Below are 19,198 nucleotides of genomic sequence, written 5' to 3' on the forward strand. Positions count from 1 at the left end.
TGCAATGGGAAAAAAAAAAAAAAAAAAAAAAAAGAGTCACAAGTCTTGTAAACTTTGATAAGGTAAAGTTGTTTTACCATGTTGAAACACCAGGACATACTTGGCGTTTGGGGCTGAAATGTCACTCTAAAGCAAAACAGATTAAATTAGCACTACAATGTCTACAAAGTACCAGTGATTTCCTGCTGTTTGAAGTTTGATTAAATTTGCTGTTTCTTCTTGTTTTCGATTGCTTAAATATTAGGAAGCGTGCAACATCAAAGCTTTATCTTTTAGAGAAGTGCAGAAACAAACTGTTTACATAACTACATTTTTAAAAAAATGTTTGGAGATTACCACACCATAATAGCCATTTCCTGCACTTCCTGTTGGTGTTAGTCCTTAGCCCAAACCCTCCTTTGACACATGGACACTAAGGTAGCATACTGGAACAAAGCCTTACTGGCACTTTGAGGTTGGCACTGTTTTTCCACCCATACACATCAGGACACAAGTAAACCATTAAGTAGATGGGCTTGGCGTCACTCCCAACTGAAGCTGCTTCCTGCATAGAACAGGATCTGCTATTACACGTTTATTACAGTCACTTCCCTCATTCTGTGGTATTCCTCTTGCTTCTCACTAGGAAGCTTTGAAGTAAAGAAAAATCAAGCATAGATTTCAACCTTTTTTCCATTTTTACTTTTCTCTCTATCAGCTCCTTATTCCTGTACTCCTTGCTGCTCCTTTATTTTTCTTATGGCTCTGTTTACAGATGCTTGTCTTTCCATGTGTGTATTTCTGATCAGTAAACATTTCTCTGTTAATGCCACTCCTCATTCCTCCGTTACAGCCTCAGGGTCTTTAAAAAAAGAAAGAAAAAGAAAAAGCAGGTCTTTGGCTGACGAATCAGTTCAGGTAGAATTAAATCTGCTGGTTTCTGTGGAACAGCTACGTCAGAATCAGTCAAAAGCATTAATTACAGTAGCTTACGTGTACATTTGTTCCATAAAGATTGCTACGTGCAGCCACCTTTAGTGACTCTATAGAAGTAAAATGTACAAAAAATGAATCAAAGTTCTCTTTAGTAATTTATTGAATGTGTTCATAAAAAAAGACCAAATACAGTTATTCACACTGTCCTAGTTAGAATGACATTGACCTATGATTCATTCAACCATAATAAAACACACCTAGCACTAAGAATGAACCAGTGCCACCTATACATAACAGACAATTTAAAGAACTCATTTTAAATTGTATATAGGGCGATCTTTATGCACTGTGTTACGAGCAGGCTATCACAAAAGAAAAATAAATAAATAAATAAAACAAATCCTTTAGTTGAAGCTACGAAAATGTCTTTTTATACCATAAGGTGATTCCCAATCAGCTATTAGCTGAAAACTTGGTGTATGGTATACAGTGTCTCCTTAAAAAATCTTAGCAAACTGGACAAGTGGTTGACAAAAGGAGAAGTGACAGACCAAAAAACTACATGAAATGAACAGTATCTGAACATCATGTCCTTAAAAAACAGACCTGACACAGGAGCTGAGCGATGCATGTGCTCTTTCCGTTCCCCTGCTACTCACCTCATCAGAAATGGTCTCAGTGGAAGGGTGGCTGTCAAGAAGCCATTATTAAGTAAGGGAAATGGAGGGAAAAGGCTGAGATATGCCAAATTACACAAGAACTGGACTGAAAATCAGTTTCAACAGCCCTTAGGCAGTGATGGATCCAAATTTAAAATGTTTAGTTCAAATCGTCATGAACATACACAGAGGAGGCAGCCAACACCCAAAGATTAACTTTGAAATGACCTTCAAGAAGCCTGGAGAACTATTCCTGAAGAGTAAATACAGAAATTAGGAGAAAGCTTGCCTAAGAAAGTTCGGGCAGAGCTGAACAGTTGAAGAATAAAGGTCTCATACCAAATACGGATCTAGCTTTAACTCTACAAACTCCATTATACAGGGAGTGCAGCATTATTAGGCAAATGAGTATTTTGTCCACATCATCCTCTTCATGCATGTTGTCTCACTCCAAGCTGTATAGGCTCAAAAGCCTACTACCAATTAAGCATATTAGGTGATGTGCATCTCTGTAATGAGAAGGGGTGTGGTCTAATGACATCAACACCCTATATCAGGTGTGCATAATTATTAGGCAACTTCCTTTCCTTTGGCAAAATGGGTCAAAAGAAGGACTTGACAGGCTCAGAAAAGTCAAAAATAGTGAGATATCTTGCAGAGGGATGCAGCAGTCTTAAAATTGCAAAGCTTCTGAAGCGTGATCATCGAACAATCAAGCGTTTCATTCAAAATAGTCAACAGGGTCGCAAGAAGCGTGTGGAAAAACCAAGGCGCAAAATAACTGCCCATGAACTGAGAAAAGTCAAGCGTGCAGCTGCCAAGATGCCACTTGCCACCAGTTTGGCCATATTTCAGAGCTGCAACATCACTGGAGTGCCCAAAAGCACAAGGTGTGCAATACTCAGAGACATGGCCAAGGTAAGAAAGGCTGAAAGAGCGACCACCACTGAACAAGACACACAAGCTGAAACGTCAAGACTGGGCCAAGAAATATCTCAAGACTGATTTTTCTAAGGTTTAATGGACTGATGAAATGAGAGTGAGTCTTGATGGGCCAGATGGATGGGCCCGTGGCTGGATTGGTAAAGGGCAGAGAGCTCCAGTCCCACTCAGACGCCAGCAAGGTGGAGGTGGAGTACTGGTTTGGGCTGGTATCATCAAAGATGAGCTTGTGGGGCCTTTTCGGGTTGAGGATGGAGTCAAGCTCAACTCCCAGTCCTACTGCCAGTTTCTGGAAGACACCTTCTTCAAGCAGTGGTACAGGAAGAAGTCTGCATCCTTCAAGAAAAACATGATTTTCATGCAGGACAATGCTCCATCACACAGCGTCCAAGTACTCCACAGCGTGGCTGGCAAGAAAGGGTATAAAAGAAGAAAAACTAATGACATGGCCTCCTTGTTCACCTGATCTGAACCCCATTGAGAACCTGTGGTCCATCATCAAATGTGAGATTTACAAGGAGGGAAAACAGTACACCTCTCTGAACAGTGTCTGGGAGGCTGTGGTTGCTGCTGCACGCAATGTTGATGGTGAACAGATCAAAACACTGACAGAATCCATGGATGGCAGGCTTTTGAGTGTCCTTGCAAAGAAAGGTGGCTATATTGGTCGCTGATTTGTTTTTGTTTTGTTTTTGAATGTCAGAAATGTATATTTGTGAATGTGGAGATGTTATATTGGTTTCACTGGTAAAATAAATAATTGAAATGGGTATATATTTGTTTTTGTTAAGTTGCCTAATAATTATGTACAGTAATAGTCACCTGCACACACAGATATCCCCTAAAATAGCTAAAACTAAAACAAACTAAAACTACTTCCAAAACATTCAGCTTTGATATTAATGAGTTTTTTGGGTTCATTAAGAACATGGTTGTTGTTCAATAATAAGATTATTCCTCAAAAATACAACTTGCCAAATAATTCTGCACTCCCTGTATAGGTTAAATCCAAAAAAGTTGGAATAAATCCTAGCTCTCCTAGCAAAATATAAAGAAATGAAGGGTGGCTCTGTTCTTCAGAAAAGGACAAAAGTGGTCATTTTTTAAGATGGATAAAATAGTGAATGTTTAATTTCACAGGACCTCGAGCAGTTTTCACAGCGTGACACTGACATGGAAGCATATAGCAGCAGTGCTGGACAGATTCCAGAAGTACATAAGGAACATTTCAAAGTTTACTTTTTCTCCAAGAATTCGACCATTTGGATAAATCTGGGAGCTAGATATTCCCTGTTTTGACATTTGTGAGATAAGAGCAGAATTGCTGACAGCAGAGTTGGTGTTACTGACACATGCAGACAGAAACAGGAAGATGTTTATAGTACACTTAGTATTAACTGAAGGTCATGTTGATGAGTTTATCACCTTCACAAGGGAGATTAACCAGCCTGGCACCGAGAATTATCTAATATTTAGTACGAAGAATGTCTGTGTGGTAAACTCAGTGCACACATCTAATGTTTTTACATAAACTGTATGTGATGAGCACTGAGAATCTGCAGGTCCCCACTGCGAACTGTGCCAGATTCTATTTAAAAGACTTGATTTTGGTTCTTGTTTAACTCTCTCTACTGTTATTAACAAAGACACATTTTCTTCCAAATTGTAAATTGAGGTCAAGTCTCATTAATTCACATTCATGCCGTCTCTTCCTCTGTTGTGATCGAATACAAAAAGCAGCAGCAAACAAACTGAAATCTCATTTAAGCTAACATCACATGTCCGTCTAGAACCATGTCTCTTACCATGAGGATGTTAACTTTGATGCACACCAGCTGCATATGTTGCTGTCCAAACTAACCCCTGAAGCATCAATACTCCCTTCAGCAGCCTCCCAAAACAAGACAGCATCTGCAACACAACTAAAGCTGCTTATAAATGCACAGAGGAACATGACAAATAGTCCAAGACAAGTAGTCCTGACAGGAGTGAACAGCAAGGTGAGGCACACGAAAAAAAGCCTGATCCAGAGGACGTAATAGATCTACTGTCAGACACCGCTGCATCAACACAGTCACATTTCAAATATTTGGTTGTAGCGTTTACAGCATCTACTTTTTTTGCTGCTTATTTGGCATGTAGTGACCAGGTAGGGTGAGGAAGCTCAAAGATGGTGACTCATTATATAAAACCATCCATGCAGCTAGGTACACACTGAGTCTGTTCAAATGCATCACCTTGAAAATATTTAGCACATGACTGGAATTTGAACTTGAAACATGAAAAGAGCACACACAGTCCTGTTACTCTCAGAGTACAGCACTGATTCAATAAACCTAAGCGCTGTAAACCACAGTCCTGAAAGGAATATAAAACGTATTCATTAATATTCATGGAATTTTAACACAGCATACACAGAATACCCTCAATGACACAAACAGCTGTAACAAAACAGTGCCTCAAAATACAATGCCTCAAATATGTGAGGCATGAGCATGCATGTGGGGGTTTTACTGATGCCTTCACCCTCTAAATGTTCTAATTAGAGCATCTCTACTTCTCCACTGCTTTTTAATACCTGCTGTTAAGGAAAGTACCTGCTGCACACATGCTGTGGAGTACCTGCTGCACACATGCCTGTGGGTGGGTGGGTACGCGCACACGCACAAAGTAATATGATGAAATGCAGTCTGAATGCAGTCTGTGAGTTCACGTCTTATTCTTAAGAAGAAGAAAAAAACCATATCTTTGTTGGGACCAAAAATTGGAATGTTACTATGCCAACTAACAGCCTTTATGGGGACAAAATGCCCATCCCCACGAGTTTAAAGGCATTTTTGAAAATGTGGTTTTAGTGTCAGGGTTACAGTAAGGCTAAGGGTCAGGGTAAGCGGCTAAGGAAAGCACTATGTCAATTAGATGTCCCACTAAGATATGAAGACACTGTGTGTGTGTGTGTGTGTGTGTGTGTGTGTGTGTGTGTGTGTGTGTGTGAGAGAGAGAGTGTGAGAGAGAGATGCTATTAGCTGAACAAAACTGGACTCTGTGATAATGATAAGCTTGGCAGCCTGCCAGGCAGACAGATAATACCACAGTAGTTGGTGACTGAGTGATTACCAGCAGAGGCCATTTCATCTCAGCAACAGTCGTCAGCCTGTAGGCCAGGTCTCCAATAGTGGTCACGCAGTGATCCCAGGAATGTGAAAATAAATGTTTTTATAAGGGCTGAGCTGTAATGATAGGTAAACCACTCATTATATGCTTTATCTACATATCTGGCATCAGTGCTCCAGTTTCACCCACAGGTAATGACAAATTGTCAATGAATAAAATAAAATAAATTTTTTTTTTTTTTTAAAGTTTCCACTATTTGTAAATATAAGTCATGAAATCTAGCAATGATAGTCATAATTCATATAATGCGGTAAGGAATACTGGAATATGTTTAAATTAAAATATTAAAGTCCACAGCTTTTCCTTCAGTATTTTGTTTTCTTTCATTGCAATTTAACTTTTAAAAATGTATTTATTTGCAATTCAGTGATCCTGAGCATTTTGTGGCTTATAATATTTTTTGGAAAAATGAATAATGACCAAAAGGAAATATCCTTATTATTAGTGTTATTATTATTCATGCACATGGTGAGAGGTACTGTTTCGTTGGTGTTTATTAGTCATATTGTATGTCATGTTTGTTTGTAACTACAAACAAATTCAGGTACAGAAATTTTGGTAAATTTGTACATGAATTTTTCATACGCATGAGTTATACACAGATTTGTGCCCACGCGCTGTTAGTAAATGAGGCCCATTGTTTCAGTCTTGTGGTTCATTTTGAAAACCTATACGATGCTGCCATGTTTCTTTTAGAAAGAAGAGGCTTTCTGATGGACACACTTTCAAGCAAGGCATACTTTTCAGTCTTTTTCCAACTGTGCCATCATGAACTTTAACATGTTAACTGAGGCTTTCACAGTCTGAGATGTTGCTCTTGGGTTTTTTGCAATTTCTCTGAGCATTTCATGTTTTGACCGGAACATTGTGGGATTATATTAACACACAGCTGGATGCTCCAGACCAGCAAACTACCAAAACGTCTGCCTTTATAAGGAAGATCACGGCACCTGGCTGCTAGATTCCCTCTTAATTCCTGTGGAAGCACATTTCACAGGACTGTACAGAGTCCAGTTTCAGGTTACTTTATCTGTACCCGTTTGTAGATTTGGTCTGCAGTTAGTAAGTCATCCATCCTCATTCATGCACATTTTCAAAATAAACCCAGATAACACAACAGATATGCATAATACAACATACTGAAAAAGGAAAAAGAAATACCTTACTGCTAAATGAACAGCAGTAAACTTCCACAAAACTTACATTATGCCAAACCAGATGCAGAAAGTCAAATGTTTTTATACTTACTGCAACTTGAGGTCTCTTTGTTTGTGTGTTTTGTTTTTTTAGACACTTCATACCAGATGGGTTTGCAAATTGCTAGGTTTACTATGAGACAGGAGGAGACTCTTTATAGTCCCTGCTTCCTCTTAACAACTTCAGAAAGTCTGGCTCCTGAAAAATGTTCAGAAGTTCAGCCAAGAAAGACACTGTGGGGTTTTTTTTGGTAAGTGATGCAGCGGGCGCAGTGTTTTGATCACAAAGTGGCTATTTTGCCCCAAGTTTGCATCTTCTGATTATGCCTGCTTTTATGCATGTATGATAACATGTAGCAACAACCAACAAGATCCACTACAATTATTTAGTGACTTGACTTACACAGCAGTCACCAAGACAACAGCTAGATTTCACTTTATAATGCATGGGAAACAGCAAACAAAGCAGTCTGTCACGAACACACTAAAGAGCACATCCATGCATGCATACATGCACACCTCCAAAAGTGATTAAACCCAGCAGGAGTGCAGGCCTCAGCACTCTTCTCCCTAGTTGCTGACAGCTTTGGTTCACATGCTCAGATTTGTGTGTGTGCATGTGAGTGAGTGAGAGAGAGAGACAGCAAAATCCTCCGTAAGATAACCCCCTCCACCAGCGACCCCCAGACACAAGCAAGTTTTTACATGACACTAATGCTTCTGTCTCTGTCTAGTCGCTGGGCACACCAGGAGTCAAATCAAACACAGATCCAGAATCAACAACTTGATGGAAAAGATCGGGTAAGATAAAAAGTGGTTAGGCATCCGGCAGCATGTGGGAGTGCTAGAGTACCTCTCCTCCTCTCTCGCTCTTGAAGGAGGCGTAGAGAAGTAAGAAGGTGCAGGCGGTGGAGATGATTGTGGACTCCAAGCTCCAAGAGGTCATACTCTGTGAGGTGAAGCAGATCCTGGAAAATATAAGCAAACAAAAACGTGCATGTGAAATGAACCTGCTCTGGAAATAGTGTTGGATACTGGATCTTAAAAATAAATACTAAACCACTGAAATGCTTCAAACTACCACAGGCTATGAAGTTCTGTGGAGCAGTCTACAGCTTTCAGCAACTTTCTGCTCAGTGTTTCAGTTTGTTGTTGCAGCAAATTAAACCTAGCAACTACATCCTTTAATTCAAGCTGTACAAAACACACAAAGTTGCATTTAACCATAGTGAAGTTAATTATTCTGCATGTTTTACTGTGAGATAATGTCTGGATCATAGAAGTGAGTTCATTTTTTCAAATAAAAATAACATTTTCAAAATGTACTATGTTGCCCTTTTATCGTAACCATTACATATTGGGTTCAAATAAGCTGTGTCCCAGGCTACAGTAAAACATTGACTTATGGTTTCACTGATATTTACACTTTTTAAACACAAGTTTTTCATAAACTGAGTCTAGAGGACTCATTGGACCCTCAGGACAAACTAAAATTTGATCTCAGTTTAAACTGATAGACGACAAACATGGTTGTTGCTGGGTTGGCCTCAACATACCTGCAGCGTACCATTAACGCAAAAATATAATTCCCAGTTAATGCATGCAAACCAATCGAACTGACCTGCCATCGATTCCGAAATGAATCTTCTACATTGTCATTTTTTTGTCAACATTGTGAAAAAGGCAACTGTGGCAGGAATGAGGCATAGCATGACCACAATTCTGCATCCTCCAACATACTTTTATTTACGGTTGCTGTTCTAACACACTTCCGTGCAGGTGCGTCCGCCTTCCCTGCCGCGGCACCGCCGCCCACGCCCTGCCACAGCAACAATTCTACTTGTGGTATTACTGAGGTCATAGTGGGTGGTGCTGGGGCACTGGGCAGCAGTATTTTTAAAGTTTGTAATATTTTGATCCTTTTGTCTGTCTAAGAAAGGTCAAAAGCCAAAATCATTTCTGCCACTTTTAACTATTCCAATATTTCAAGAGTTTAAAGGTTCTTATTGTCATTCCAGCAAATATTTGCATGAGGTGAAATTTTATTTTGCACTCAGGTGCTTGTTAAACCCAAAAACTAGACAACAAGAGTAATAAATACAAAAATACTGGCAGGCACCAGTGCTGCTCCTCAGCCTACTAATAGATGCACGTATGATATGTATTTGAAGATGACCTAGATGACTTCCATCTTGAGTTATTGCATTCACAGAAAGCAGTGCAGTTTTCAGAAAGCAGTGCATAATAAAAAGGCTGAGACCACAAGTGACCTATCTTCCAATGTCTCATCTCCTCCTCTCATCCTGCTGCTGTCATTACACTGTCTTAACACACCCTGCCACACTTCCACACTCGCTGTGTTATTAACTTAAATGACCTTTGAAGTAGAGACCTACCAAATCTTTGAACCATAACCCAACCTTCTATAGTACGCTTGTTACCAAACAAAAAAAAAAAAAAAACCCACCCAAAAAACCCCCACAACACACACAGACATGTACATGTGACACAGTGTGTCATCACACGCTGCTCTCAGCTCAGACCAAGGGCTTTTTTGTTCTGATTGCTCAACAATAAGACTATTCTCATGGCTCATGACAAACACTGCTCTATTTAGACTACATGAGCACACAGTGGGCAGACCCATGAATGTAAACAGATAGACAAATTAAAATCACAGTGAAGGAGTGCACAAGCACACTGCAAGTAAGAAACTGCTCACCTGCATCCACAAGTAGCCAAATACATGCACACAAACCAACTCTGCCTCATCCGTGCACAAAAGTGCACACAAAGGAGGAAATGGTTCAAAAAAAATAACCCTGAATGGGAAAAAAACCACACACACACACAAACACACACACATGCAAAACTGTAGGAAAAACAAAAGGAAAAAAAAGAAAATTACAAGAGATGAACCTGAGTTTATCAAGGTACGTACAACACATGTGACAGATGGTCACTGGGCTCAACATGCCTAGACAGCTCAATAATAACATGCTGGCAAGTCAAGAAAGATACTACATTTGTTCAGCTCATCACACACACACACAGTTCAAGGTGTGTTCATGTGCATGAGGGAGAGCGAGAGAGAGAGAGATAAGTCTGTCTGTCTGTCTGTCTGTCTCTCTCTCTCTCTCTCTCTCTCTCTCTCTATCTCAGCATCTCTCCCTCCCTCTCCTGTCTTTCTCATCTCTGTCTGCATGGAACAGCAAGTTGACATGTTTTCTTTTTTCTCTGTTTTCCACATCACGCAGAGCTGAACAACAATATGAACTCTCATACCAGTCCTGTGGAGAGTTGATATAGCAGTTGTGGATGTTGGTTTTGCCAGCGTAAATGTTATTTCAACAATGAAGGTGCAAGTAAATGAAAAGACAAGCGGAGACGTGGGGATGTTTCCGGACATTAAACATCTCACTGTGGCGCAGTGATCAGGAATTTGTTAAAATAAGATAAAAGATAAGATAAAACTTTATTAATCCCTCGGGTGGGTTCCTCTGGGAAATTCGGTATGAATCGATATTTCTGCTAATAAAATGGCCTGTTGAATTTAAATGTCAAACTCTTATTATTGTGGTTCTACATCTTATTTTAATACAATCGTCTGACTCTCCAATCACATTTGAATCACGTGGCAGAAAATAAAAAAGCAGCACTTCTATCTTCAGTGGAAACACAGGTTCAATCATAAGGTGGGGCTGAGAAAGACAACAGCTATGTTCTCTAACTAAATGCTGTACATTAACTGTTAACTGTAGTTTTGGGGATAATCAAGAGAAATTCTGTCTCAGCACAGAATCATCATCACCTCAAAATCTAAAATACATCCATCCATTCTCTTCCTCTTATACTTTTCCAGGGTTGCGGGGGGGCTGGAGGGGGGCTTAGGCTGAGAGGCAGGGTGCACACTGGACAGGTCACCAGTCTGTTGCAGGGCTAACACAGAGACAGACAACCATTCACACTCACATTCACACCTATGGGTAATTTAGAATGACCTATTAATCTTACCCCACTAACTGCATGTCTTTAACTGCATGTCTTTGGACTGTGGGAGGAAGCAGAGAGAACCCACGCAAACATCCAACATCCAGGCAGGAATTAAATAAAAACAATTACTGCAGCAAGAAGTATTGGGTTTAGCGTGTTACTATAATCACAGTACATATTTAGAAAGGATAAGAGTGTGATGGTTAAGTGTTAACAGCATCCAGTACAGTACAGCCATTCTCCATTTCTACCTGTGCATGTTTCTAAAGTGGAATCACAATTTAAAGTCTATTAGGGATGTTTTCGTCTTGTGTCGTCAGCTTTTTTCTTATGTAAAACCTAAAAGAAAGCTCTGTGTGTGTGTACATTAGCAGAGAGATTTGTGTTGGTGTGTGGAACTGTAGCCCAAATTTAAGTAAGAAGTAGCATGTAATACATTACTTTTTTGTAATAATAACCCCAACACTGGCAACGGCTGTGTTAATGGTGTTAGCTTAGTTAGTTTTGTGTTCACAAGCATGGATGGCTCAGAAGCATTGACCCTCATGTTGTTGTTCTAATATGAATAGGAAGGTTAGCAACACTGCACTGACTTCATTATGAATGGAGGATGGGCAAGAAAGAGGTAGGGGATAGTTCTTAGTTTTATGCTACCCATAACAGCAATTACAGTGTAACAAGAAGTGCAAACAACTCCTCACCATCAGCTTAAGTAAATATGTCAGAACTTACAGACACTTTCCTTTACACTGAAAAAAAAAAAAAAATACACAGTGTACATCCTAAAGTATTAGCTACATGTAGATCTACACTCAGAATTTAATCTAACTGCTTAATATTGAGAAAATATTTCACGTAACAACTTATATCTACACTCTTTTGTTTAAACATGACTAGAATAGACTTTTCTTGCGCAAGCTTTCTTGTATTTTCTTTATTATGCCTTCACTATGCACAGATGCATTCTGAGTAAACATTAGCTAGAGGTAACACAATAATTCATGTCTTATTGGCTCATGAATCTTGTCCCCTAGCCAATGGCTGTGTACCATTCAGCATGAAGTTGGGTAATCGCTGAACAGCCTCCACATCACTGTCCATTCAGGCCAGTGATGAAGTTTTATAAGGCTGCTTTAGTAGTCAGTCGTGGGAAACTGCCCTAATAACAACCACTATTGCAGTTGTTGGAATGCAAACATTGTGTGACTACTTAAAAAGGTCAGTTCACTCAAATTACAATGTATTTATTCACTTACAGCTCACGGGGACAATAAAACACCTTTTATATTATTACTATCAATCATGTCACTTTCTATTGAGAAACAAAGATGTTGTGCCCTCTGTATAGGTCTTGCTTCAGATTTTCCAACTGAAATTCACTCAACATCTGGTATACGATCGTGCACATCTCATTATCTGCTCAAACAACTGTTTTTAATTTTTTTAAATGTCCTCTGTAGTTCAAAATGTTTATCCAAATCATCAGTGGTGTCTTTTTGTGGTTCTTTTTGTTCTTTTTTTATTTGTTTTTTTTCACCCAACTTAGGACAAGAACTACCAAAACTAAAAATATATATATGTAAAAATGATAAAAATATTATATGTCCTTTAAGCTGGCTCATACTGGAATTGATTCACTTGTCACACTTCACCTAGGTAACCGATTCGTATCTCTAATCAGTGGTATCCTGTGCTCTCATTCTAGCATTTTCAGTCACTTTTGGTATTTCTATATCATGTCTTAATATCACAGTTAAAATGATTAACAATCAACACTAAAACACTTCTAAGGAGTTGGCAGGTTAACTACCCACAGAAAATTTTTTCTTGACCACTGGAGAATGATGTTTACTTTCCAGTAAACATCATTCTCCTCAAGAGGTTTTGCTCTAAGCTTGTTGTTTTATATAATTTACAACAGCTTCACGAGTCATTTAAAAACAGGAAGCTAAAAACATGTGGGTTGTGCTGCTGTGCGTGCACATGCACTTGTATTACCTCTACGCCATCATACTCCTGCTCCAGTGCTGTGCAGTACTGTGGCAGTCCCAGCTGACTCAACCATCGGGAAATAGACTGGTGCTTCATGGTGACAGATCAACCACACAGATGCAGGCAGAGATGAGTCTTTCAGAGACTGAAACACAATTTAAAAAAAAAAAAAAAAAAAGATCGAGAGAGAGAGAGAGAGAGAGAGAGAGAGAGAGAGAGAGAGAGAGAGAGAGAGAGAATGTGTTTAATGAGCAGTTAAACATGCAATACAATTAAGTTGCAAATTTTAACACTACAAGTTGCCTATTTCAGTGTTAGATTTGGTGCTGTGTGCAGTTTCTCACACATACACTAAGCTTAATCAGTGTTTCTCTGCTTATTGACCTTATATAACTAATGGCTCTGGAATTTGCCAGTTAATTATGAGCTGGACTGAATGGTGCAAAAGACTCGCAAACTATGATAAATATTTCCCAAACTAATTTCTGTCTGTGCCTGGATAATATCCATCTGTATCTGTATGATATTAAACTGACAACTTTTCTTCAGTCTTACTCTTTATCAGTCTAATGAGCTGTTAGCAGTATCACTACAGGACACCCCAGAGTGATGATGTCTCAATCTTAACTGATACTGATAATGCAAATCAAACTGTCTGTGCCTGTGCTGCCAGTCAAGATACACGCTGAAATCATTTAAAAAAATGAACATGATACTGGGGAATAACGCTGATATAAGCAAAACGCCCTTACCGATTACCACCACACATCTTTTTATCTAGAAACGCAAACCAACATTCACACATGAGCACAAGACTAGAATAATAATGGCTTTGGAGGGACTGTACAAAATTGAATGATTGGATCAAATATTTTTAACTGATATTTTTTCTTTACTGATAATGAACACTGCCCAGAATGGGCCAACAACACAGGGACATCAACCATGGCTTAATCAGAGAGTTACGATTTCTAATATAGTCAAACATAATAAAGTGCATTCAGAAAGTTTTCGCTTCCCTTGAATTTCATATTTTCTTATTTTGCAGCCTTTCTGGTAACCTGTGTTCAGAATCACTCAAGAGCTCAATAGGAAACATCTGACAGATGAACAGTGAGTAATCGCTCTCTTTGCTGCACATCATTAGGCTTTTTCTTTTTGAAAGCTAGTATCATTGTGTATCATCTGTGTGATCATATTATTTATATATTGTCTCATGTAGGTGGCAGAGTACATATGGGGGTGGTATTGTGTTTCGTGTGTGTGTGTGGTGGCATGTCACATATAAAGACAGAACATCTAACAGCTTGTCAAGCAACGACGGAGTGACTGAGCATGCGCAGCGACCCCCACCCACCCCAACCAATCACATTAAGTGAAGTTATGAGGATTTACATTTTATCAGTGATGTCCCCAAAGGTTGTCAGAACCTACCAACATCAACCAATGCTGGGATCCATCATCCATATTAATCTAACCTGTGTGTGCCATTATATAGAGTAGAGAAGAAGAGTCAGTCACGCAGTATAGGGACTCCATTCAGTGTCTCACACCATTTCCAGTTCAGCCCAATAGAGGTCATTTGAAAGATTAATCTCTGTATATTACTCACCAGCATATATACAGTACCTACTGTAGACAGTGTATATTATAGGCATCAGAAAAAATATTCACTCCTCCTTAATCTGGATACTGAAGGAAGTTAACTACTGAAGGAATAGAAAAAAATAAATACTACATTTAACAGTCAGAGACATTTGCCTCACCTTCATTCAGCTATCTGGAGACAGGAGGGTTGCATTTCTAATCTGCTGACAACCAGTAATTAACTGTAAGTAACAATATCAGGAATATTTATATTTATTGGAATCTATTTATCTGTTTGACTTAAGTCTGACTTATCTGACTGTTTTGTTTCGCTTAATGCGCCTTATAATCTGGTGCACCTTATGGTCGGAAAAATACGGTAATAAACTGATTGTACGTTTAAGGCTTTATATCACTGATGAGGACAAGACTGATTTCGGATACGTCAGCAAACTTAAACACTGACAGTGTATTTTTTCATTTGTGCAAACTACATATATATATATATATATAAAATATATATGTTGTCAATAAAACTAGCCAATATTTATTTGATCTGGATATAAAATGTTCTATATGGCCATTAACTTATAGTGAAAGCATTTCTGTGCAAGCTCACCTATTCTCTCTCTTTGTGTGAGTGCACATACATAGCAAATGCAGAGTCATTCACTTTACTGTCCAATTTCATTATGGTATTACACTGCTACTGCAAACACACACACTAATACAACTAATCTTTGTACATTATTTGTGAGTTGATCCATCAAGCTGTATTGTTTTCCTAAACATTACTCCGAGTCAATTTTATGAGTACAACTGTGCCACACAATGCAACAAGACACTAATGATGATTAAAGTCAGTAAAGGACTTATCACAAAGTGGCCCTGTAGCATCTGCAGACACAACAAACAAATTATCTAAATGGCAGCGCTTCAGCTTGATACCCCATTTACTGAACATTAAAATCATCTGTGTGACAGCTGGTAAGGAACAAACAAAATATGAGAAACGGGAAAAAGGTAGACAGTCATTTTTCTAATGAGAGCCACTAATACTGGCCACAGTGCTGTTGTTTTGTTCGTCCTTTACACAGATGTGTAGTTAATGTAATGTTTTTGTAAGGTTTTATGGTGAAACTGACATTTTCTAAGGTTTAACAAAAATGAGTAATGAGTACTGGGACGCCACATTTTTAAACACTAAATACGTAAATACACACATATTCTGACTCACACACCTTATTACACTTTGGTCACAGGTAACTGGCCCAGTCATCAAGTTTATGATACATTAGCAGACAATCCAGAGGCTTAAAACCTGTTGATGTTTTGTCTAAAACCGCATTATGTGATCACTAGCATAAGCTTTTTGGATTTGTTCTAAATTTTAAATCTACTTTTCTAGCATGCTGTGAAGCAACTTGCATGAATATACAGAAATGGATCTAAGTGAGGTTCACAAACTGTCCATTTCACTTTCACTTGTTAACAGATCGAGAAAGGGCAACGTAACATGGTTACTATAAAAATGTGTCATCCAGTCTTGGAAATTTAATGACTGGGTTAACTGAGCTTGTGCAGTACAAGGATGCTAGTGAAACCAGTGTTGGCCACACCCTGTCTGTCTTCAACTACTGATATCAAGACCTTTTCACTGCATCTTTCAGCCAGATGGTTCGTGTAACAACTGAGTAGTGTAGACTATTGCACAGCTGTATATCATTTTAAAGTGTTGAGGCTTCTCCCAGATATTGCGAGTGGTTTATCTCATAAAGATTTTACAAGGCTCCAAATGGCTGCTGGAAGATAACAGAGTCTTTCCAGATGATCCCAAAATCTAGGAACAAATCTGAAAACTGTGGTGGAGGTTTAAGGGAGTTGGATAATACTTGCTTGGGGAAAAAATTCATATATTGCATGTCCTTCTTGCCTTCATAAGACAGTTCGATGGAGATGACAACAACTGGGTAAAGAGAAAGGTCTCATCATCAGAAATTTCTGGGATGTCTTTTCTATATTTGTCTTTAATATACAAAGGATGGGCTCTGCTAGCATATTCCCATAGAGCTGCCAGAACATAAAAGCTCAGAAGAAACCAGCACATGAGTTCAAATAAAGTGAGCAGTAAAGAATCATTCTGGAATTTCCAGTAGAACCAGTCAGCAAGTTCACCATCAAGAAAACTACACTCTCTCCCTTGAGAGTTCTTCTTCCTCTCCTCTCCTCTTCCTGTTGGTTTGACCTCAGCTGTTTCCCATGACCACATTTCTCTGGGGTGCCGTCACAGCATGCGTTTTTATTATAGCATATAAATAGACTCACTTGCTGTATGATCCAAAGAGGCCAGGCTATTTGATAGATACTTACCGAATACTAAAGCAGCTATGGCAAACAACAAATTCAAAGGCCAGAGCAGCCAAGACAGCATTAGAGGACAATTTCCCTTTCCCCCCCAGCCACTGTCTAAAGCCTGTATTGGCTGCCTTTTATAGTCCAAGGGCATCCATTTTGCCAATCACATTAGACTGACACAATCCAACCAATTGAATTAAGCTGCAAAAATAACATCAGCATCACCACCAAGGCAATTCCAGCTCCTGTTACTCAGCATCGCAGCAAAGTGTTTGATTATTTTAAATGAAGGGCACTGTGCAGAGAGAAGACACTTTCCCCTCACATAGAACAAAAGGCCAACATTCCAGGTGGCAGGTAAGGTTTCTTCACATTTGCCTGCTGAAATGCACCCACTAATTTCAGCTCACGTTGCACATTTTTAAAATGTCATACTCTTTATGCTACCGTGTTATTAGCTGGAAAAATGCAAAAAAATTGGGGAAAATGTTTTTTTAAAAGGGTCGGGACACTTTTAGAAGCAATACATAGAAAAAGTAATAATCATAATAAAAAGGTATTAAAAACCTTATTATTATAGTACAAGTTTAATAGTAAACTTTTACTATTAAAAAAGGAAAAGAAAACATTTTTTCCTATCGTTTCTATATGGGGTGGTATTTGTATAACACCTACCCTTAGTTATGGTAATGCATTACTGGAAGACAAACAGTTGGACCCAGGCAGCTCCCATCTTTCAGTATTTATTGTAAACTCAAACATGCAGTCATTTGCAACTGGAATTTATCACGGATGGCAGATCCAACCATCTAACAGAACTGTTCCCCATTTCAAATTACACACCACGCATGCATCTTTTCATTGCTAATCTCAGCTGCTGCGAGTTGATTTGGCAGAAAAATAAAAGAACCCTGCATTGCTTTGCATCACTGCAGCTCAATGCAGGGTACATTTGCAATACTTGGGCTTTGCAGGGCTTACCTGGCATAAATGTCTGCAGCACATCAAAAACAAAGTAGAAAAACCATACATCTATAATGTGAGCACCATAAACACCAATTTACTCGCTTTGAATGTGTTCACTGAAACTTGAACTGTGCACTGAAATGCAGGCAACATTATAGTTAGTCAAAAAACTCCCTGACCTCTTCTGAGGTGTGAAAATAAATATGTGAGTGATGTGGAATATCATTTCTCCCTGTGGTCGGGTACTCGCCTTGAGAACAAGTCTGAAGCCGCCTTCAGAACGTGTTTACCTGTAGGTTACAGTAACTATAGAAGCAGAAGAAATATAACAGATGAGGAGAAGGTTAAACTTACTAAAGAAGTTACCATAGTAGGACAAGATTTCTTGTTGCTTGTTCTCCTCTTAGTCTGCAAAATACTTTTGAGTCTCTCCCCTTTCACTTTATTTTCTTTTTGAAAAACCTCTTGCTTTTCCAACTACTTCTCCTCTCTTCATTTTCTTTCATCATCTGTTTTCCTCATCTTCCTCACTTCATGTTTGTGCATCCTTTTCATTTCCAGCTGTCCTCCCTACCATCATCTATGCATTTCTATCCATTTGCTCTACAGTTCCATCTCAAAGAAACATAAAGAGTTAAATCTGCTTGGCAGCTGCCAGGATTTTGTGAACATGTGTATATGTGTGCCGACGCTAAACCACTGCCTAAGGAGGTATGTGAATTTGACAACGTCATCAAGTTATCACACACACCTGCATATCAAGCAAGGCCAGGCTTGCAGCTAAGTAGCCACAAAACAGCAAACATCTTATTTGTACGAAACGCTGGAAGACTTTCACCGTCCTTCTGGTCCAAAGAGAGAAGTTACTATCACACTGCACCACAATACCAGCAACTTTCATTTGGTTTGGATTTCTGCCTCCAAAAGTTACATTTCATTCAAAGTTTTCATTCTCTTCTCCCAAGCCGATTTCAGTGTTTACTTGGATGCAGATTTCCCCTGATTTATTAGAGTATTTAAATACAAGCATCTTTGTTTTTCCTTTTTCAAGCCCCAAGGGAAAAAGGAAAATACTTTGGCAGTGTAATTTAAGCCCATAAAAGTACACAATTTCCAGTCAAGGTTCACCCACTGCACTCTTTCCCTCAAAGACAATACTTATAACAGCTTGACTGACAACAATTGATATGCCAGTGACTTAAATTAATATCATAAAGAGTTGTTTCATGCTTAAAGGTGTGTGTCTTGGGTTTAATTTTACACCCCTGGTTGAATCTCTGAAATGCTTTCATGAGCTCTGAGCCAACATATTTCTGTTTTACAAATTTCTAGCCATAAAACATGACTGCAGATATGCACCCAGGATAATTTACAGCTAGTTATTACTTGTGTGGAATTTAGCAGTTCTGCAGTTTCATC

General features: G+C 38.9%; 1 protein-coding gene across 2 annotated transcripts in view; it reads right to left on the reverse strand.

Moving 5' to 3' along the window:
- The window catches only part of bcar3 (BCAR3 adaptor protein, NSP family member), a 69,337-nt gene that overhangs the window by 49,213 nt on the left and 926 nt on the right, over positions 1 to 19,198 (reverse strand). For both annotated transcript variants that reach the window (XM_039601366.1, XM_031733771.2), the window contains 2 exons: positions 12,878 to 13,016; positions 7,740 to 7,854 (listed from right to left, as the gene is read on the reverse strand). In XM_039601366.1, coding sequence (XP_039457300.1) covers positions 7,740 to 7,854; positions 12,878 to 12,967 — 205 coding nt within the window. In that variant the 5' untranslated portion in view covers positions 12,968 to 13,016. The remainder of the gene's footprint in view (positions 1 to 7,739; positions 7,855 to 12,877; positions 13,017 to 19,198) is intronic.

Source organism: Oreochromis aureus, linkage group 17 (genome assembly GCF_013358895.1).
Source record: "Oreochromis aureus strain Israel breed Guangdong linkage group 17, ZZ_aureus, whole genome shotgun sequence".
In the NCBI taxonomy this organism is placed as follows: domain Eukaryota; kingdom Metazoa; phylum Chordata; class Actinopteri; order Cichliformes; family Cichlidae; genus Oreochromis; species Oreochromis aureus.